This window comes from Oryctolagus cuniculus, chromosome 2 (genome assembly GCF_964237555.1).
Source record: "Oryctolagus cuniculus chromosome 2, mOryCun1.1, whole genome shotgun sequence".
Classification (NCBI taxonomy): domain Eukaryota; kingdom Metazoa; phylum Chordata; class Mammalia; order Lagomorpha; family Leporidae; genus Oryctolagus; species Oryctolagus cuniculus.
The window spans coordinates 182,221,648-182,243,693 of record NC_091433.1 but is presented as its reverse complement, the minus strand read 5'-3'; the positions used below and the strand labels follow the sequence as shown (position 1 = coordinate 182,243,693).

The following is a 22,046-nucleotide window of genomic DNA, read 5'->3' as shown; positions in this document are numbered from 1 at the left end:
AAAAAGTTGCTAACATGTAGAGTAGTTTATGAAGCAATTTCTTAATTATAGGGATTGTTTGGATAGTTACATGAATCTACATTTTACTTAAAATTAACTGCTGTCTTTGCAAGGTTAGAAGATGTCAAAATCCTTTCCCTTCAGACACAACTAATTTTTTGCATTTTTTTCATTTGGAACATACGAGAAAAAATAATAAAGCTGAAAAGGATTTTCGTCAAAATAAGCCAATTAAAAAAATAAAGCCTCCTACAATTCTTTCATCTGTTTCAATCCTATTCCAGTAAGGTGGTGATGACTTATTTGTTAATGACTCGCTGGCATAGTAATCATATGGTCACAGCCATTCTTTTGAAACAATGTCAAGTGGTAATTAATACTGTATCTAAAATAATTCATTTCAAACATGTATCTAAAACTAGAAATGCTAATAAATATGAGGTTCATACTATATTATAAGAGACATATAACCTTTTACATGAAGTAAAATATATAGCAAAAAGGACACACTAGAAAAAAATTCATCAGTGGTGCTATTTTCTTGCTATAGTTGATAGGGTGTTAACACTTCAATTATAAATGAGTAATCTGAAGCTTATAATCAACTGACTTTGCAAGCCCTTGACTGGAACACGAATTACGTAACAGCCAGAGTAAAATCAGGATAAGGTTCTGAAACAAACTGGATAACATTAATTTCCTGTCAAGAAGTTTACTGCTTTTGGATGCTTTTTTGCATTTTGAACAAAGAGAAATGGCACGGTTTTTAAAAACATATTGTTACTCTGCTTTTGATAATTAAAGGAAATAATTGTGCAAGTATATAACCCACCACGTACCACACTCTAATGTCATCTAAGATTCCATCATTCACAAGATCTAAAAGAAACAGCTCATTTTCAGGTATAAGCTCCAAAGTATCTGACTGTTAAAGTATAAAGTACAAGAAATCAGTATTAAGAAACAAATCATTATTATACAAATGGATGTATACTACCTAAGACTAAGGATTAGAAGAAAATATTTGACTAAAAGTGATTAACTTAAGGACCTCTGAACTTAAGCTAACTTTCTGACATCTCTAATAAGTTCCCCACTTCCTATTTTTAGGAACAATACCTAGTATTAGCACAAATTCATATATTACTAGAAGAAAGGTCAGCGTTACTAAGCTAACTCTCTCTCTTCATTTTTAAGAATAAAAGCTAAAAGAGGGGCCAGTGCTGTGGCATAGTAGGTTGTGTCCACAGCAGCAGCGGAATACTTTATGGCCGCAAATTTGAGTCCCAGCTGCTTCACTCTGATCCAGCTCCCTGCTAATGGCCTGGGAAAGCAATGGAAGATGGCCTAAGTACTTGGACCCCTGTACCAGCATGGGAGACCCTAAGAAGCTCCTGGCTCCAGGCTCCAGATTGGCCCAGTTCAGGCTGTTGCAGCAACTTGAGGAGTGAATTAGCAGATGGAAGACCTCTCACTGTCTCTGCCTCTCTCTCTAACTCTGCCTCTCAAATAAATAAATCTTATAAAAAACAAACAAAAGCTTTTGGAGAGGTAGAAAATAAAGGCTAGAAGAAAGAGGAAAACTCTTTAAAGGTGCTCAAAAAAACCCAATAGAAGGAAAAAAAATTACAAAACCCGGAATTCAGTAAATTTTAGCAGGTTTGAAAATAATGTGTTATTTTTACTTTATCAAGACTTTCAAAGTTTTTTAAATTTCTCATAATCATTAATTTTGCTTATAAAAACAAGTTAACATAAAGTACAACAGAAATAAATCTAAAATGTAAAAATGCCAAAATCAGTCACATCAACCAATAATAATCTCTAAAGAGATATGCTTTTTTTCTTGATAAAGTTAAAATCTTACTTAAAATCTTTGCAATCAGCATCCATTCCATTTGGCAAACCTCTGCCATTTATTTTAGAATCATCATCATCTCCTTGTTTAAGATCTCTGTTTTGGTCCTCCTCAAATGGAGAAGCCTTGCCTTTTTGATCTCCTTTCTCAGGTCCATCTGTTTCAGCATCTCTAGTGCCCTGAAAATAAAAGAATCTGTTTGATTCTGAAAAACTTAAAAACACACACACACACACAAAAGGTACCAAAGGTAACCTAAAGCTACACTACAGTACAGGTAAACAATAAAAGCACTGAATCTATTTAAATTTTGTAGTGAACTAATTTATCAAAGGCCAAAAAACTGAGTACAAATTAATGAATTTATAACAAAAGGGCTAAGGCACCGTTAACTACAGTGGTGCAGAAAAGCAGAAACACTACAAACTAGATGAACATTCTTGATCCATCAACAATTTTGTTACTTTCCGACCAAGGTCTACCAGGAGTAAACAATAAGTTTTGCCAATCATGTTGCTAACTTAATCTGGTTAAATTTTTTGTAACATGGTTAAGGTCATCAATATTTCTAATAATTCTATCATTTCATCTATTTCAAGAAGTGGCCAAGTGAAGAAAACAATAGCATAAACAGCCACACAATTTCCTTTAGCTGTAGGAAAGATGGGAGGAAAAAACTGACTTAAAAATAAAAGTAATATAACCAAATAAGCACAGAGCAAATGTTTACTATTTCTTTTTTCAAAATACTTACAAAAGTTCCCTTCCTAAATCGAGAATCCAATTTATCAGCAGGAGAAGAACTTAATACATATTCTACCATGCTCACACCAAGGCCTCCACTTTCTGATCGCGGAGACAGTATTGCATTTACTTCACTGTTTCCATGAAAACCCTGTCCAGATCTTCTCTGTACCATAATAGGCTGGGACATTGAATGGTCTGTGTGAAGAAATAATACAATTACATACTTGTACTTATAAGCTACAGAAAATGTGATTACATAAATATACTAATATAAGAAAAATCATTTAATTTTATTTTGAATTTTATTGTGGTCTTTACAAAAATGTTATTAATTGTTGACAATGGCTGGGACACAAATCATAAAAACACAGAAGGTAACAGTCATTCTGTAATAAACAGGAGGGGCCAGCGCTGTGGCGCAGCGGGTTAAAGCCCTGGCCTGGAGCGCCAGCATCCCATATGGCCGCCAGTTCTAGACCGGGCTGCTCTTCTTCCCAACCAGCTCTCTGCTCATGGTCTGGGAGAGTAGTTGAGGATGGTACAAGTACTCGGGGCCCCTGCACCCATGTGGAGACCCAGAGGGAGCTCCTGGCTCCAGATTAGTCCAGCTCCATCTGTTGAAGTCATTTGGGGAGTGAACCAGGAGATGGAAGACCTTTCTGTCTGTCTCTCCCTCTCTTTCTGTAACTCTGCCTCACAAATAAATAACTAAAATCTTCAAAAAAAAAAAAAATCCCTTCTAAGGGCTATCATTGTGGCATAGTGGGTTGGGCTGCTGCTCCCTGTGATGCCAGCATCTTATATGAGTGTTCATTCAATTCTTGGCTGCTCCACTTTAGTTCCAATTCCCTGCTTATGCACCTGGGAAAGCAGCGGAAGATGGCCCAAGTATTTGGGCCTCTGCCACTCATGTGTGAGACCCAGATGGAGCTCTGGGTTCACGGCTTTGCATGGCCTAGCCCTAGCCATTGTGATCACTGGAGTCCTGGCTGCTCCACTTCCAATCCAGCTCTCTTCAATGGCCTGGAAAAGCCACAGAAGATGGCCCAGGTCTTGGGTCCCTGCACCTACATGGCAGACCTGGAAGAAGCTCCTGGCTCCTGGTTTCAGATCGGCCTAGCTCCAGCCATTGTGGCCATTTGGGGAGTGAACCAATGGATGGAAGACCTCTGTCTCTCCCTCTCTTGTAATGCTACCTCTCAAATAAATAAATCATTTAAAAAAAAAAAGTGCTTCAACAAAAATAATCCAGGATAGTTTGAAAACTGGTAAGATGCGGGGTGCAGGAGGTAGGGGGAATCAGGTCTTCTCAGTCTTTGAATCTCAAAAGTGGTATTTAAGCTAAATATGAAGGGTGCAAATTAGCTGTTATCAAAGTTTTCAATCTGTTCTGACTATAAAAATCAGTCATGCATTCTAGAATTTCCTTAGTTTTTGAATTTTACTTTTTGGCAATTATTTTGGCTTAACATTAACAAATTTTCAAAGTATAAAGAAGTTTTAAAACCTTTTAATATATTTTAGTGATTTAGGAAAGAAATACCTAGTAATCTACACTCAAAGTATTAAGTTAATTGGTAATTATCATCTGAAATTTGTTTTCTATTACTGTGGTCACTACTCATAACTTAGGTAAGCTGCATTAAACTTTAACAAAGAGAAAGTTTCTTTGTAAAATACGGATTAACAGGTCTATCCATATACTTCTCAGAAATATTTTTAACATAGCAAAATGATATGCTATTTTAAGAATGAAACTACACTACTCACTTTTACTGTAAATATGGCAACGCCTGTAAGCTGTACTTCTTACATGCCACTTATTCTGTTAACTGTTCCTTAGGGCTCCTAAGAGTCTCCCCACAACTTATCAAAACAGTCACAGATCTGCTCCCTTTCTGGCAGGAGAGTTCTGTGTTGCCACATCGGTTTACTTGCATTCTGAGTATAGCTAATGTCTAATAAAGCTAGAGAGTAGAAATTAAATCAATCTGTTATTGCCATTTAATACAATTTAAGACTGAAACCCTAGGATTAATTTAATGTATCTTCTATTTTAATGGAAATTCAGAATTTTTAACCAGTTACCTTTTTTGTAAAATGTAAGAAAATCCTCTGCAATTGTTTTTAAACTTGAATTTTTTATCATAAATTTTCAACGTCTTAATCCAAAAAAGCAAAAAATAAATAAATAGGTCATATAACAACCTAAATCATATACATCTTGATTAAGAAATACTGGAATATTATCCAAATAATAAAGTTGGCACATGCTCAATTACCACATTCCCTAAATAAGAAAATAGTCATTAAGCATTCAAGTAGTAAGTTTACTTACAAACATATCTAGTATGCTATGAGTTCAAGAGTTTGATCCACTTTTCAAAGACTGCACCTCTTGAAACACTGTTAAATGGATAACCTAAAACATCCTTATTTCTTAAGCAGTTGGTATTGTACTATGAAGAAAGATACAGCAAATCCAGATCCAAGATACAAAGTCAATGTAACTAGCAACCTCCAGTTGTTTTCTACTGAAAATGGCAAATTCTTCCCTGGGCCTTCCTCATAGTGGCACGTGCGGACCAGAGGTTGTAAACCTCCGGATTTCTGTCCCAGTCTGGCGCTGCTGGAAGCTCTGTATGAGGCACAGAAACTGAAGATGGGAGAAATCTGACAACTGCTTCTAATTGAGTCATTGTGCTCAGACAAGGCCTAACTGTTGCTTTAAAAGAAATAATATAAAGAAAAAGTGCATTATAATGATTTATGCAATCCTCAAAGACATCATGAATTTTCTCCCAATACTGTCTGGAGATAAGCAGGCTTTAAACAAACATTTGAATCTATTCGTAATTATCACACATATACCAATAACTTACGAGAAGTTCCCCATGCAGTCTCTCTCCATTCATCATCCCCAAGAAATATGCCTTTTTGTCCATCTTTTGTTGAATCATCAGGTTCCCAAAACTTTTTGGTTGGCAAAAGCTATTTAGGGAGGAGAAAATTACATTTAAAATTTATTCTAATTATAAAGTATGGTAGGATTAGCAAATACATCAACACCAGATACATATCAGTTTTCAACACTAATGAGGATTCAGAGTAACCTACTTTTTAAGTTGTCACATTAACAGTTAACAGTAAAATAACCTTCCACTTGTTTACCTACTGTTTCTAGTAATTCCAGGTCTAAATGTTAATCAAAGCCCACTTTTAACTTTTCAAACATTTTTGTTCTTGGGCTTTTTATATGAAAAATCCTTCAAAGGGCTTACTCAATTTGCTATTCAAAAACAGGTAACATAATAAAAATGTCCATAGGAATGATCAAAAATTTCACTTTACTTCCAAGTACTGCCCCCAGACCACCTCTTACCCTATGTCTTCCAAGACAGAAAATATTTTTTTCATTCTTACTTCAATCATTCAATGAAAGTGAACAACTCTTACTAGCTCCTGAATATATCAATCAGTAAATGTCAAGTCAGGAAGTTGTGGATAACGGAAAATATAGAGAGAAGAGCTACAAATACTTCTGAGACAGTAAGCTGAAGGCTCTGTGCACTATCCTATTTAATGACACACACAATATATAAAGATTGTGATCAAATTATTCACTGATTTTTTTGCCTCTGTGTGGCAATAATGACCTCATTTCCAAAGAGCTCACAAACATATAAACTATAATAAAATATAATTTAATATCTGAATTGGGGTTTAAGAGGTAATACAGTATGTATCTGTGGTGTTTGGGGAAAGGTGCTCAAAGCTCAAATTGGGGGGGTGGAAGGATGAGGAAGACATGGTAAAGCATGAATGAAGGCAAAACTTGAGAAAATTTTGCACGGTACATAGAACAGGTATGGAAAGGCCAAGAGTTGATGCTGGAAAAGTTACCCAGGTCAATTACAAGGTCCCTTAAAGATATACTAAAGAAACGAAACGTCACATTGAAGCAGCAGGCAATCAAGAAAGGTTAGCAAGAATGACACTGTCTTAGAAAATAATTCATGTTGCAAGAATAACTGGGGGCTGGCGCTGTGGCATAGCGGGTGGGAAGACCTAGAAGAGGCTTCTGGCTACTAGCTTCAGATGGGCGCAGCTCCGGCCACTGCAGCCAGTTGGGGAGTAAGCCAGTGGATGGAAGGCCTCTCTCTCTCTCTCTCTCCTTCTGACTTTCAAACAAATAAATCAATCTTAAAAAAATAAATAAAAAAAAAAAGGAGATGGAGAATTACAATAGGGCCACGGCAGCAAGAACTCGAAGAGGGTACTTGGCAGAAAGAACTAAGAAAATAAAATGGATTTGGGAGACATTCTGGGGGGATCTGAATACAAATGGTAGGAAAGTTGGATAAAGGGAGGAAATATACGAACTTGATCAGTAAGGTAACCAGTAGTGCTATCAACTGCAATGGGGCAGAGAAGGGGGAAGTGAGAGTAACTTGGGCTTGTTTTTAATTTACAGATCATTTTTGCTAAACAAATTTCAAAGAAAACAGTTCTATTTTTTAAAAAAGAAAAAATTTTGTATATTAGGATTTTCCAGGGCTGAACATGATTTGTATTTATAAAGCACAGACATTTTAAGCAATAATCTGCTTAAAGATCTCAGTAATAAACTACATCTTGGACCAACTGTTGCTCAATTTTTAAAATCTCACTACAAAACTTTTTGTAAACATTCAAACATGGGCCAGCGCTGTAGCACAGTGGGTTAAAGCCCTGGCCTGAAGCACTGGCATCCCATAGGGCACCAGTTCTAGTCCCGGCTGCTCCTCTTCCCATCCAGCTCTCCACTATGGCCTTGGGAAAACGGTGGAAGATGGCCCAAGTCCTTGGGCCCCTGCATCCACATGGGAGACCAGGAAGAAGCTCTTGGCTCCTGGCTTCGGATCAGCACAGCTCAAGCTGCTGCAGTCATCTGGGGAGTGAACCAGTGGATGGAAGACCTCTCTCTCTCTCTCTTTCTCTCTCTCTGCCCTTCTTCTCTCTGTGTAACTTTTTCAAATAAATAAATAAATCTTTAAAAAAATTTCAAACAAAATATAAAGCTGCTAACAGTAATATCAAATCATCATATTTGATACATTTAAATAACTGGACATTTACTCATAATAAAATAAGACAATTCCTTCAAAATATTGTATAAATAAGCCATTTCAAGCCAATGAAAATAGAATCTGAAGAAATCTTTTTTACCTCACACTTCATTAAGAAAAATGCTTCAGTTTCAAAATAAGAGCAACGAGGAATCTAAAATAATTAACTCACAAACGTTTACCACAGACACAGAAGTTTCTCTAACAGACTCCCTCTGAGGAGACTCCAGTCTTCACTGCTCTAAAATGCAAATTGCAAGGGATGGACCAGTTAAGCATGGTGGTTAAGATCTGGCTTGGATGCATTTTTACCAGAGTGCCTAGATTTCAGCCATAGCTCTGCTCCAAGCTGCAGCTACCTAGTAATATGCACCCTACAAGGCAGTGATAATGGCTGAAGTATTTGGGTTCCATCACCCACGTGGGAGACCTGGACTCATTCCAGGCTTCTGATGTCAGCCTGGCCCAACCCCAGCAGTCATGGGCATTTGTGAAATGAATCTGTAAGTGGGAGATCTCTGTCTCAATAAATAAAATTTTAAAAATAAAACAAAACACATACATAGCTAAAGGGGAAAAAAAAATCTATGTCAAGCACTTACCAAGCATGGCACATGAGTATCTCTTCATTTTATAAACACTTGTAAGTTACCACCCACAGGAAAGTAATACAGCAGTTAAAACTCAACACTTCTACCCAAGGTCTTCTCCAACATTCTAGTAACTGTTTTTTGTGACAGTTTCAAATACTTAAGACACAGATTCAAATACTTTTAGAAACATTACTAGCTTGTGGCCAAGAAAAGGACTAAATATGGGAGAAGGCATTCAGGAAACCTAACAGTTTAAAAGAAAAGGTTACCAGGTTATTGACTGGAACAATAAAAACAGAGGCTTGCCCCTGGAGACTCTTTTACTGAACTAGAAATAAGAAAGTGCTTACTGAAAGCAAAGCGAAGAACTCAAGCATCTGTAAAATATACTATCCAATAACATTGTATATTAGTTCCCTAATTCACAAAAGCTATAAGTTAGGATCAGATAATTCAGTATTTGTTATCAATCTGCTCTTCCAGCCTTCTAACTTGCTATGATTGAGTAGCCAGCAATATTTTTTCTTTCAAGACATATTTAGAGCCAGCCAGCCCACTTCATCTCCAAAAATATTAGTCTGTACCCTAGCATACTGCCTCAAAAATAAATAGAAATTCCTGTTCCAGCATTGTACAAAGTACACCCATATTCAGATTTTTCTAATACAAACTGCTTCGTAAAATCCCCAAACCAATCGAATAAACATGATTCGAAAACTTAAAAAACGATTTAAAATGTGTCTCTGTTATGTTTTAAAGTGTTCAGGTAACTTATACAAACTAGGACACTTTTGAAAAATGGAATGTTATTAATAATTAAGTCACAAAAACAGACATTTGTATTGTCTTAGGCCAAGCAAGAGGCTATAAGGTCACTTTACCTACAAAAGAAGTTCATGGAAAACCAAAATGCTAAAACCTAAACTGTGTAGGAATCAAAAATCAAGGTAATTCCCTAGAACCCAATGGTGTTTTTATACACTTTTATCTTTTTCCATTAATGTTTTTATAAACATTATTTTGTCTATATTAATAAAGAAAATACTTTTTAATTTTCAACTCATACCACTTCCTCAAATTTTTTCCACTCCTAATATTCTTTAATATCAATAGTAAACATTGTTAAATGTTTCACTTCCAATCGGAGTTAATATTATAAATAATCAAGATACTTAGGAATTCAAACTGCTGTTCAAGCTTTATTATGTGGCTTTGAACCTATTAACTTTTCTGAACTTCGGTCTCCTCATCTGTTAAGGTTACCTTTCCTGAAGTTTTTTTGAGGCTAAAATAAAATAAGTAAACTGCTTAGCACACAGCAGCCATATTAAATACTAGGTACCTTCACAACCCAAGTTAAGAATCCTTTAACATTATAACATACCAGCCTACAATATTGAACTGAATTTAAATAGATCATTACAAAGATTTTGTCTATAGCCACTTATCTTTTTTTTTCTTCAGTTAATCTGAGTCTAGTGGGACGATGAAACCCAATTACTTACAAAGAATAGGTGCCTAATAATCATATTTTGCACAAGGAAACAGAGCCCGAAGTTACATTGTTCAAGGACACAAAAATGGCTGGTAAAAGGCAGCACTGAGATTTGAATCCATATCTGTTTAATTCTAGGGCTCTTCTCTTTGCACTTTACGACCATAGAGCTATTTCTTTTCAATCATGGTCTAATTTGCCAGTTTTTCTATAAATTTCCAGTATTAAAACACCATTTGGCATAATTAAAAAAACAACACTTTAAGATGGTATCATGAGATTCACCCCAGAATAGTGGATAATGTTATAGATAGAATTGTAAGATAGGGATTAGGTGAACAAACCATGATTAGCTATTTCAACACTATTTTAAACAGTTTTCCATTCTCGTTTTCATTCCAGTTATCATCAATAGCTTAGATAAATGCTAGAACATTTAGGATATATGTGATTCAAAAGAAAAGGTCACCCTTAATACTATTTTCAAAGAAGTCAGTCTTACTCAAGGTCATACTACCAGTGATACCTGAGAGAAGGCAAATCTCCTTACTCTCCTAATACATTTTCTACTTTACCACACAACCTAAGATATTAGCTATAGAGATTATCTTTAATGTTTTAAATATTATTTTATAAGAAAAGAAAGGAGAATTATTTATCATGGCAAACCTTAAAAATACTCTCAAAACAAATTACATTTATAACTCAGTGATTTAAGGTTAAATTCTGGGTTCCCAGAACAATTTCAGACAGGATCCTCGTTCCTATTATTTAAAAAAAAAAAAAAAAAAAAAATAGGAACCCAGTTATATGAAGGAACTTCAAAAATTTCATGAAAAAATAGAATGAAAAGATAAAAATTAAAATATAAATTTTATTTCTCAGCATATGCTCCAGCAAGGTCAAGACATTTTTGTAAGCAATATACTAGCCATTTAGTCCTTCCCTAAAGAAGTGAGGATCCTGAGAATTAACCATGTCAATGCAGTCATTTTACATTATTAACTGAAGAAAATGGGTGTCCTTTAGATTTTTTTTTAAGATTATAAAACAGAAAGAAATCAGGAAGAGCCAAATCAAGACTGTAAAGCAAATGCTAATGATTTCCATGGGAAACTCTCACAAAATTGCCCTTGATGAGAGGAATGAGCAGGAACACTGTTGTGGTGGACAGTCTTCAGCTAAAGTTTCAAATACTCTCCTAACAAGCAGATGTTAGCATTATTTGGCCCTTCAGAAAGTCAACAAACAAAATGTCATTAAGCATTGCAAAAAACTGTTGCCATGACCTTTGTTCTTGACCGGTCCACTTTTGCTTTGACTGGACCAATCCCATCTCTTGGTAACCACTGCTTTGAATGTGCTTTGCATACAGGATTGTACTGGTAAAGCCAGGTTCGACCTCCCGTTTCAATTCTTCGAAGAATTGCATCAGGATCTTGATCCCACTTATTTAAAACTTCCATTGAAAGCTCTGCTCTTGTCTGCAGCTGATCTGGGTGCAATACTTTTGGGACCCAGGGGGCAGAAAGTTTGCTCAACTTTAATTTTTCAGTCAAAATTGTGTAAGCTGAACCAGTTGAGATGTCAATGGTATTGGCTATTGCTTCTGCCGTTAATCTTCGGTCCTCCTCAATTAGGGCACGAACAAGACTAATTTTTTCCTCACAAATTGATGTGGAAGGTCTGCCGCTGCGGGCTTCATCTTCAACATTGTCTCGCCCTTTCTTAAAACGAGTTATCCATTTGTAAACTGCTGATTTCTTTGGGGCACTGTCCCCATAAACCTTTCGTAAAGCATCAATAATTTCACCGTTCTTCCACCCAAGCTTCACCATAAACTTGATGTTTGTTCGTGCTTCAATTTTAGCAGAATTCATGTTGTTCTGATAGGGGCTCTTTTCAAACTGATGTCTTATCCTTCTTAGTGTCTCAAACTAGATCCTGTTCAGACATGTTATAACAAGTTAGTACGAGTTTATTTGGGTGCAAAAATATTTTTGAAATCCATGCATAGTGTTTTCATAATACACATTTTCCATGAACTTTTTGAAGACCCCATGTATATGTACCAACAACCTGGAGAAGACAATAGACACATGCCTCTATGGTGTATGGGATCGAAATACTACATATACTAAATTCAGTCTCCTATGGATTAGTTTTGCTCCTTTTAAGCCACATGACATACTGCAAATCAGTAGGTCTTTTGACAAAACGTGCTATTAGGGAAAAAAAAGAAAGGGAAAGTTTATGAATAGATTAATACAAATCTGTTTTCATTTCTAGATGAACAACCAGAAGAGCCTGCTCTTCTGATGATGGCTCAGTAGAGCCAATATGATCAACAAAAAAACAATACATTTGGAATCAGTCCTATATATAAACACAATGCTTTGTACATTACAGATTTACAACACTTAAGACACAGTAAGCAAAAACTTACTTCAAAAACAAAGTCAAAACTAGGCTAAATCCATTAAAAGATTTTGCATTACCAAAAAGAAAAATAAAAAACCCCCAACAAACAATTTCAGAAAACTCAAGAGCCAGAAAATCAAGGCTGGTTTTAATTTATTCCATTGAATGAATTCTGGGATAAAACAAAAACTAAAAACCTCACCTGTCAGGAAAGGAGGAGAAGACTGGTGAGAGAGAGACAGGCAAAGAAGGAAATCCCAGAAGGTTCCCTGCTGCCTGTGAGATGAGGAAAGATAGAAAGGCTTGTGGGAGAGAACCCAGAGACAGAAATCTGAGTTTTTTGCTTTTTTTTTTTTTTTAGCTATCTCTTAGATGTAACAGTATTAGTTGGTAAACTACTAAGAAAAATTTTAATTAGTAAAAACAGCTTGTTTTAGAAATGTATTTTTACTGGATGAAGGCCACAGATACACTGACCTGCAGTTATCCACCAGGTAACAAGCAATCTAAATCTTACTAAGTTTTACTCTGAGTATCTGACAGGTCCATTAAGAAAGCCCAGATTTAAGCTTACTCTTAAATTGAACATACAAGAGCACTTCAAAAAAATCTGTGGAAAATGGAACTGAAAGTTTATTTTGATGTAAAAAAAATTCTTAAATCCATGCATGCATGTGGTGTTCAAAAGTTAATGGAAACATGTATATGAAAAAATTATGCATGGATTTTAAAACATTTTTCACAAAAATAAACTTAAGTCCATTTTCCATGAATACTGTGAAGTATCCTTACTATGCATTCCAGTTCCACTTTTCCAAAAACTCCAGATATCCTTCTTCCACTCCAATAACTAAACTTTTATTACCATTTTAGCACTATTTTTTAACTGCAAAAGAATCTTTAGATTTATCAAATATCATTTAGAAAAGAGCCAATTTGTAAACAATACACAATATACACTGGGAAGTAAAGCGTAGGGAATCTAACTAGAATTATTTTAGGGGTGTGCCTCAACTTGCTCTTAAAGAATCACTGAGTCCAAGTTTGTCACAGACTAGAAGGTTGAAACACTGTACAAAACCTGCTTTTACGATGTTATTCTGCTTTGTAAAGATCTCAGAAAACAAATGGCAAGGAAAGAACACCAGCCCTCTTCAACTGCCTCTTTTCATTTCCCCATAGAATAAATAATGCCTAAGCAGCCATTACACTGCAAAAGCTGTAGTTTTTTTTAACAAGAAGTTATTCCCTCTCTAAAACTGTTTAGGGCCCAGAATTTTTACCTTATGCACTGGACTAACAAGTTTATTTTGGCAATACTTAAGCTTAAGCACCTTAACTCACCCTTAAATCAGTCCTCTGAAAATGACAAACTCTTTGGAAAACGCTGTTCTGAAGAAAGGGAGGGTTAGCTAGCTGCAGGGTGCCCTCTTGTGGCCCAAAGGAGTGACTGGACTCTGCATCTGAAGAGCACAGCATTGGATGGAGTGAGTCTCATGAAGGTCTCTATCTACCAAAGTAAAATAATCTCCAGGAGCAAGCAGTTAATCACATATCTTAGGTCTTTTTTACTGTTATCTTCTATCATCAAAGTCCATACTATGTTAGGGGTATAGAATATGACAAAATAAAGATTCGACCACAAGAGTTTTCATAAAGTTTTGTAAATATTCAATAAGTATATAGAAAATTAAGTATCTCTGATGTCTCAAAATATGTAATGAAGTTAAACTGGCTGCCCCAAAGATAATCACAGATTAACAAGAATAATAAAATCTATTAAAAGGTGGAATACCTTCTATGCTAGGCATTTAAAGCTTGCAATTTACAGGGAGAGACAAGTGTAAAACAAAATGTAACCAGTGATATAATAAAAGTATGGCTATAGATCTAGAAATCAGATGAAGTATTTAATTCTACTGCAGATAGCAACGGGACAATGGACCAGTATTTTCAGTAACGTCTTGCAGAGGATTATTAGTTTATTAAGCAAATTGCATGTAGGTGAACAAGAGAGATTCTGGGGAGGGAGAACAGTGAACAATCAAGTGTGGCTGAAGCAAACACAACATATGTCCATAAAACAGCAGAACAAGAATTAAAGAAGTGTCTTCTTCTGAGCAAAGCTAATTATGGATCATTAGAAAATAAGATATAACAAGGGTACTTCAAAAAGTTTGTGGAAAATGGAATTAAGTTTTTTGGTGCAAAAAAATTTTGAAATCCATGCAAAGGGTCTTCAAAAAGTTCATGGAAAATGTATATCATGAAAGAAACTATGCATGGATTTCAAAATTTTTTTGCACCAAAATAAGCTTATCTTTTAATTTTGTTTTCCACGAACTTTTTGAAGTACCCACATATCTAATCAAATCAACCAAGACATAACCACACTAAAAATGCTTACTGCTAAAAGTTAAAAAAAGAAAAAACTGAAAACCACAACTACAAAACTGTATCATTATAGAGATATTAAAAAAAACATATTTTGAAGATATAATCACTATTTTCAAGATTATAGTCAAAAACAACTTCAATGGTTTAGCTAATTAAAGTGAGGTGTAAGTGCTCCAAATTTGTAAATACTTACCTCTCCCATTCCCCGAGATTCTAACGCAAGAGCTTGAAAATCATGATTCATTTCATCCACAAATCAAACCTGTTGAATAGCAAAATCAAAATTAATAGAAAGTCTTCAACAGGCTGCATTAACCATCCTTTAATATTAGATTACTACAGATCCTCATCTTAGCATGATCTAGGATGGGCAAGAACTGATCTCTATAAAGTCAGGTATCCAAATATAGTATAAGATAGCAACCCACATCAACACTCATGAAAAAGCATGATGAGATCAAGAGCTCTGGGATTATGTTGTTATGTCAACAGAAACTCCTACCAGTTCTTGGGGCAAAAGGACAGAAGCAAGCACAAGCAGTAAGATACAGTTCTCTTTTTATGCTTTATTTCCTATCATAAAGTCACTTTGTATTACTTAATTCTTTAAGATTTTATAAAATTTCCCAGTCTCTTAGTATTAGTAATTTTATACAGATAAATTTTATTGTAAATATTTATGTAGCAACAAACACACAATCAATAAAATAGCAATCCAATTATAGTTGAAATTAGATCTGGTAAAAGAAGTTACAGCATTCAAAGGAGGTTTCCTCAAAGATAATAATTTTCCATTCTCAAACTACAACAACTGTGTGTTTGTCTTTGCATTCCTAAAATTCTGAACTGCTTTTTATGTCTCTTACAATGATACACTGAGCCAGTAGCACTTTAAACTTCTATATGAAGCACTGTTGGGAAAAACCACCCAAAACTCGATCAAGCTACTACATTTCCCACTTTCCAAATTCAACTGGGAAAATCTTAGCATTTCCCCTAGTCATTTCCCTCCCTCTAAAAACTCCAGGCAGGTGCCAGCTCTGTAGTGTAGCCGGTAAAGCCACCAGCATCCCATATGGATGCCGGTTGGAGTCTCAGTGGCTGCACTTCCAATCCAGCTCTTTGCTATAGCCTGGGAAAGCAGAAGATGGCCCAAGTGCTTGGGCCCCTAACCCTGTGTGGGAGGCCAGGAAAAAGCCCCTGGCTGTTGCGACCACTTGGGGATTGAACCAATGGATGGAAGGCCTCTCTCTCTGACTCTGCCCCTCTGTAACTCTGTTTTCAAATACATAAATACATCTTAACAAACAAACAAACAAACAAACAAAAAAAACACGCTGCAACTGACACTTCACAGTACTCTCCCTTTTCTGTAATACTGTTCTGTTTCCCTACTTTGTCTTTTATGACAATTACTCTTTTTGCTTTCCTATGTTTCTAGTTGATTTTCTTCAGGCTTTCTCACAAACTCCTTATTTGTCTCTCCACCCCTTAATACAGTGCTCTTTAGTATTCTAACGAAGGTGTTCTCTATCCTTTATCCTATGCAATCTCATCTAATCTCAATAGTGGTGGATCCTATATTCACAAAGTTACCGTCTTTCCAATTATCTCAGTCTTCCTACTTCCCAGATGTATCACAGGAAACTCCAACTTACTTTCTTTTCTACTTGTAACCTTAATAATTTTCTTCTTTACAGCTAATATTCAATCACTTGCCAAGTCCTGTTAAATCAAACTCTTAACTCATTTAAATCTATCCATTTTCCAGTTCTCTGGTTGTTTAGACCACCATGACCTCTTGCCTACAACACTGCAATTGTTCTCCTGTACTCCTACCCTACAACCTAATCTCCAAAATATAATTAGTCATCTTTCCAAAATGTACTATGATCATGTGGCTCCATGTTTTAATCCTCCCACAAAGGTAAAACTCAAACTTCTTATGTGGCTAAGAGGGGCAGAACTGGATTCAATGTATAGTTCTGGCACCTGGTAGTTGTAGAAATATCTTACACATTAATACAGAAATTAATCCAAAGTGGATAATTCACTTATATGTAAACCCTAAAGGGGCTGGCGCCGTGGCGCACTAGGTTAATCCTCTGCCTGTGGTGCCGGCATCCCATATGGGTGCTGGTTCTAGTCCTGGTTGCTCCTCTTCCAGTCCAGCTCTCTGCTATGGCCCGGGAGGGCAGTGGAGGATGGCCCAAGAGCTTGGGCCCCTGCACCCGTGTGGGAAACCAGGAAGAAGCACCTGGCTCCTGGCTTCAGATCGGTGTAGCTCTGGCCGTTGCGGCCATTTGGAGGGGTGAACCAACAGAATCTTTAAAAATAAATAAATTAATGTAATCTTTAAAAATAAATTAATGTAAACCCTAAAATTATAAAACTTCTAGAAAAAACAGAAAAGCTCTATAACCTATGTTTATCAATGAATTTTCACACCAATATCAAAAGTAGACTCAATAAAAGAAAAACATTAGATTTCATAAAAATTAAAACATGTTCTAAAACATTGTCAAGAAAATGAAAAACCACACATTAGGAGAAAACTATTTGTTAATTACACACTGAGCAAATGATTTGTATCCAGAATACATAAAGAATTGTTTAAAAAAAATAGCAAAAGAACAGTTAAGCCAAAACTGGGCAAAAGATCTGAACTGATACTACATCAAACTACATGCATGGACAGCAAATAAGCTAGGAAGTCTGGATTCATGACCAGTTTTCACAAAGTGAGTAATTCATTCTGTCATTAATTCAGTAAGCTTCTACTGGGCATCTTCAAGGTATAAGGTTCTGTACAGAAAAAAAATATGAATTCAAATATGGTCATTGTCATTTAGAATTTAAGTAAGTCTCAAGTTTCTTGGTAAGGAGAGGGTATAGAGTCTGTCAGACCAAACCCTTCTGCTGGTAGCTATAAACTCAGGACAAATAAAAAACTACTTAAAGGAAATGGAACACAACTAGAGGACAGTCAACACTTAGAAGGACTGGCACGGGTTGTTTTTAATTTTTAATGGCTGTTTTGCCAGGACAAGCCTCAGTATGTAGGTGGGCCTCTAAAATTCCTAGAGAACCCAGTCTTATTCAGTGGAAAAACCAAGGGGCAGAGTTGGCAGCAATCAGAGCTGCTAGGAGAAAAATCCTGGAAAGGACACAAATTCTGAGTATAAATTATGCTCATATTTTTAGATGACCTCCAAACTACACACGTTTGAGACAGACTCTAAGTAGCCCAATTAAGGCTGAAAGAATTCAACAAAAATGCCTGTTACTGGCTGGTAGCTTTGGGATCCGCAAGGAGGGAAGGCCTACACTTCCGGGAATGGAGAGGCCTACTTCCGGGGAAGAAAGTCCTTGTCAAGGTCCCTGTTGCTGTTGGTTCTGTGCTTAGCTGTCCTCTTACAGGTGCCTAAAGGTCAACCAGTGAGGATCAGACCCACCTCAACCTTTAACCCCCATGCCCTGAATCTATAAAAGGAGCTCTCCCAATCTCTGACGCATGACTTCCCCGGCCCCCGCTCTGTTGCTCTGTTGGGACCAGGGAACCTCGCCTGGGAGCGGAACCCCAATAAAAGCCTGTGAATTAATTGACTGGCCTGCCTGGGAAGATTTTGTTGCGCGCCGGACACCTTACAGATGGTGCCGAAACCGGGGAGCTGAGGTTGTGAGCCTCCCCTTTCTGAGTTTGAGGCCCCCTCGATCCTTGAATCTGTCTGGTGCCCCAGGCTGACTACGGACCATGCTCAACCAACTGTAAGTAACTCCTCCCTTGCTCTCCCTCCTTCCTCTGGGTTGGCCCAGTCTGCGATCTCCGGCTAGCTCTCCATCCGGACAAAGACCTCCAAATCATGCGCACATGGCCTCTGTTCTCTCCGCAGTTTAGCCTCCCAGAGGCTGTTGGAGACGTCCCGCCGCTGGTTTGGCTTGGCCCCGTAGAGGACTGACCTCTAATCTGTCTGCTGAAGTCCGGGACAGGGGACGCCTTGACCGAATTTCAGTAGATCCGGGCTACCAGGGAGACCATGGGATCTGGCCAATCCTGAGGGTGGGACTCAATATGCCCCCTGGCCTGCCTCCTAAAGAACTCCGCTCCCGTCCTACCCTCTTCTCTAATTTCCTCTCCGCCTGCTCCGCGGCCCAGGTCTTGCTGGCCAAGATCGGGCCCCCACCGCCTAAGGGCGCCTCTTCTGTGTTACTGCCAAACTCTCTACCCTCCACCTTTTTGGACCCTCCTGAGTTCCTGGGGATCCCGCAGCTAGCTAGGAACCTCCTGCCCTCACATGCCCATTCTTCTGCCCTGCCCCACCCCATGTCCTGCCTCTCCCCCCTCCGCCATTGCTGGAAGCCAGGTAGCCACTTGGCCCAACCACCAGAGTCAAGCTCCCCACCCCCATCCTAATGAGATTCACTGCTCCTGCTTCCCTGGCTGCCCTCCGGCAAAGTTTTAAAAGGACCTGTTCCTTTGAAAATATTGCTTTGTAACTTGCTGAGCTTATTTTTGCAATTTATTTTAACAGGTTTCCGGGCAATCAGTACTCAATTAAACAGCAATGGGTAATTGGTACTTGTTTTAGATAAATGAAATTTTAATTTTAATTGAATTCAAGTAGAGATATATCAGCATCTTAAGTCATTTAGGTGTAACTGCTAATTTATTGTAAACTCTTGTATACTCAGCATGTTAAATTTGTGTTAAAAATGTTATAGAAATGTGCATTTGGTAAGAAAGGTTAAAAGGAAAGAGTTATTTTGAATAAAGAAAGGACAAAGTGTAAGATTGACTTCATCCTGATGGCTAGTTTACTCTAGACTGGAATGGAAATGATGGAATGTTTCAAGTAAGTTGAAGAGGATGTGTGGAAGTCACAGAAGGTTATGAAAGAAAGAAATCTTGGATCTTAATGAGAAAGCCACAGAGACCTAAAGAGTTAAATGTTCTGTAAAATCCTACACGTTCTTTCAAAAATGCTATGTGAAGTAAGCAAGTGATGAGTTTATAATTTTAAACGTGGCAACTGGAAGTCTTTTGTCATCCACAGTTTTATATATCAGATTTGCTGCTCATAAAACGAAAGCGTTGTTGGTTCTGTGCTTAGCTGTCCTCTTACAGGTTCTGATGGACTTTTTCCAGCCACTTCTATTGTATTCAGTACTCTGGGATGGCACTGTAAACTGATGAAGCCAATAATGTATTATAGGTACCAACTGAAAGTATGGTTAGCTGAGGTTACTAAGAGCAGAAAGTAATTCGAATCAATTGGTAAATTAAAAAAAAAAAGTTAAAAAGTTTAAAAAGCTAGTATTGAAACTGCTATATTTGTTATCTAATGATTGAAACTGCTTTTTAAGTTTTCATTTGATATTGCTATTGTCAGTAAGTGATCTGGGACTGGCAACCCCTTGACTTGCATCCTCTGGTCTGCTTTAACAAAAACCAGGCGGAAGAGAAAGCCCGGTATCAGAAATGTGATGATAGGTGGCAGGCCTATTAATGGCTGTTCTATACAGTGATCTGCCCTCAAGGAGACCCAACAGGCCAGTCCACTGCAGTGGCTTTCAGTGTGGCAAGCCTGTGCTTCAGCAGAAATCAGCTTGTGAAGAGCCCTGGCAGCTCTGCCAGCCAAGAGTTTGATCACTGGAAATGGACCTGCCCTGGAGTCGAAGGACACCCAGGTCAGAGCCACAGATCTTATTGGCTCTAAGCTGAAAAGCCCTTCACTCAGCCCGGCTTCCAAGGTGACCACCGCTGCTGAGAGGAGATGCCTGAGTAGGGTCAGCAACATTAGAGGCAGAACTGTAAATTTCCTGTTAGAGATGCCATCTGCCTTTACCTGGCTAGCTCTCCTCCCAGACCAGCTAGGTAATGCAAGTCAACAAACAGGGTGCCTCCCCCAAGAAGGTTCACACTTCCCTTAGGATGGTACCCTATGTGAAGAGATAGAAAGTCTGAGCCTCTTAACTTACAAGGCCTAAAGCCCACCAGATTATTTTCAAGCCCCTTCTGTCAGGTTGTTTGCCTCTCAGAGAACTTATTCTTGGGTCTTCTGATAATGACTCTGTCCTTTGTTCTAGACCCTATCTAGCCCACTTGGGTCTCATTCCTTTGTAATCATAGCCTCTACTCTAACATTAATGGCTCTACTCCCAATATGTGTGTACTGATGGTCCTCTCCCACATTTAATGTTTGATTATTCAGAATTTCTCTACAGACAAACCCCTCTACCTGCAAAAGAGTGGCCTTTCTCCTGGTCTCAGCTGGGATCAGATTTAAACCACATCCATCAAACCATCCTCACAAGGGTCCAGAGACCCCCTCATTTCCTTTCCTCTATGAAATCCTCTCATTACCTGGTTAATGCCACTCTTAGGATCATTGGTTGCTATTCTCACCCTGACTTGTATACTACAGTGTCTGTTTAAGTGTTTACAGCAGGTGATAATAGAATGAACCAAGGCCTTCAGCAACCAGGCAGTCAACCAGATGCTTCTCCAACCATACATGCCTGTCCCTGCGGAGCCCCAAGATACCCACAGTGGGCCCCTGTAGACGATGTCCCCAGTCAGCAGGAAGTAGCCAGAGAGACTCATCGTCGCCCCCTTTCCTATCATCAAAAGGTCGGGATGGTAGCTTTGGGATCTGCAAGGAGGGAAGAAAGTCCTTGTCAAGGTCCCTGTGGGTGCCTAAAGGTCAACCAATGAGGATCAGACCCACCTCAACCTTTAACCCCCATGCCCTGAATCTATAAAAGGAGCTCTCCCAATCTCTGACTTCCCCGGCCCCCGCTCTGTTGCTCTGTTGGGACCAGGGAACCTCGCTCGGGAGCGGAACCCCAATAAAAGCCTGTGAATTAATTGACTGGCCTGCCTGGGAAGATTTGTTGCGCGCCGGACACCTTACAATGACCACCACAGAAGTCATAAATCTGTAGCCCAAGTCTCATCAGAACAAAATAAAAAACCAACATTTTCCATAGGAAAATAGTATAATCTGCAGTATTCAATGTTATTGATCATGTTGGAATACAACCCATAATTGCTAAACTTATGAAAAAAACAGGAAAATGCAACATAAACTAAATGAAAAAATCAATAAAGATCAAGCCCAAAAGGACCCAGATCAGAATCTTCAAGTTAATACCATAATGGTGCTCAAAAATAAAAAGAAAAATGTGTTCCTAATGAATGAACAAACTTCAGCAAAGAAACAGCAAAAATAACTCTTGAAAATTCTAACATTGAAAAATGCCTAATTTTTTTTTTTTGTTGGATGTACTTAATAGCAGACTGTACAAAAAAGTGTCAGTGAAAATGAAATGCAGTTCAAAACAGATCTCTAATCTGGAAAGATGGGGGAAAACGTAAAAAAATGACACAGCCTCAGTGACATTTAAGATGGTAACAAAAGGTCTGA

General features: G+C 37.7%; 1 protein-coding gene across 50 annotated transcripts in view; it reads right to left on the bottom strand.

Moving 5' to 3' along the window:
- The window catches only part of PUM2 (pumilio RNA binding family member 2), a 94,958-nt gene that overhangs the window by 54,689 nt on the left and 18,223 nt on the right, over window positions 1-22,046 (bottom strand). For 27 of the 50 annotated variants that reach the window (XM_070069420.1, XM_070069412.1, XM_070069434.1 and 24 more), the window contains exons 2-5: window positions 14,813-14,881; window positions 5,488-5,596; window positions 2,613-2,800; window positions 1,868-2,037 (exon numbers count right to left, since the gene is read on the bottom strand). In XM_070069420.1, coding sequence (XP_069925521.1) covers window positions 1,868-2,037; window positions 2,613-2,800; window positions 5,488-5,596; window positions 14,813-14,863 — 518 coding nt within the window. In that variant the 5' untranslated portion in view covers window positions 14,864-14,881. Of the gene's footprint in view, window positions 1-1,867; window positions 2,038-2,612; window positions 2,801-5,487; window positions 5,597-11,090; window positions 11,746-13,566; window positions 13,686-14,812; window positions 14,882-21,167; window positions 21,273-22,046 lie in introns of all 50 variants that reach the window. The other 23 variants (XM_070069399.1, XM_070069398.1, XM_070069401.1 and 20 more) reach the window with 5 other exon arrangements.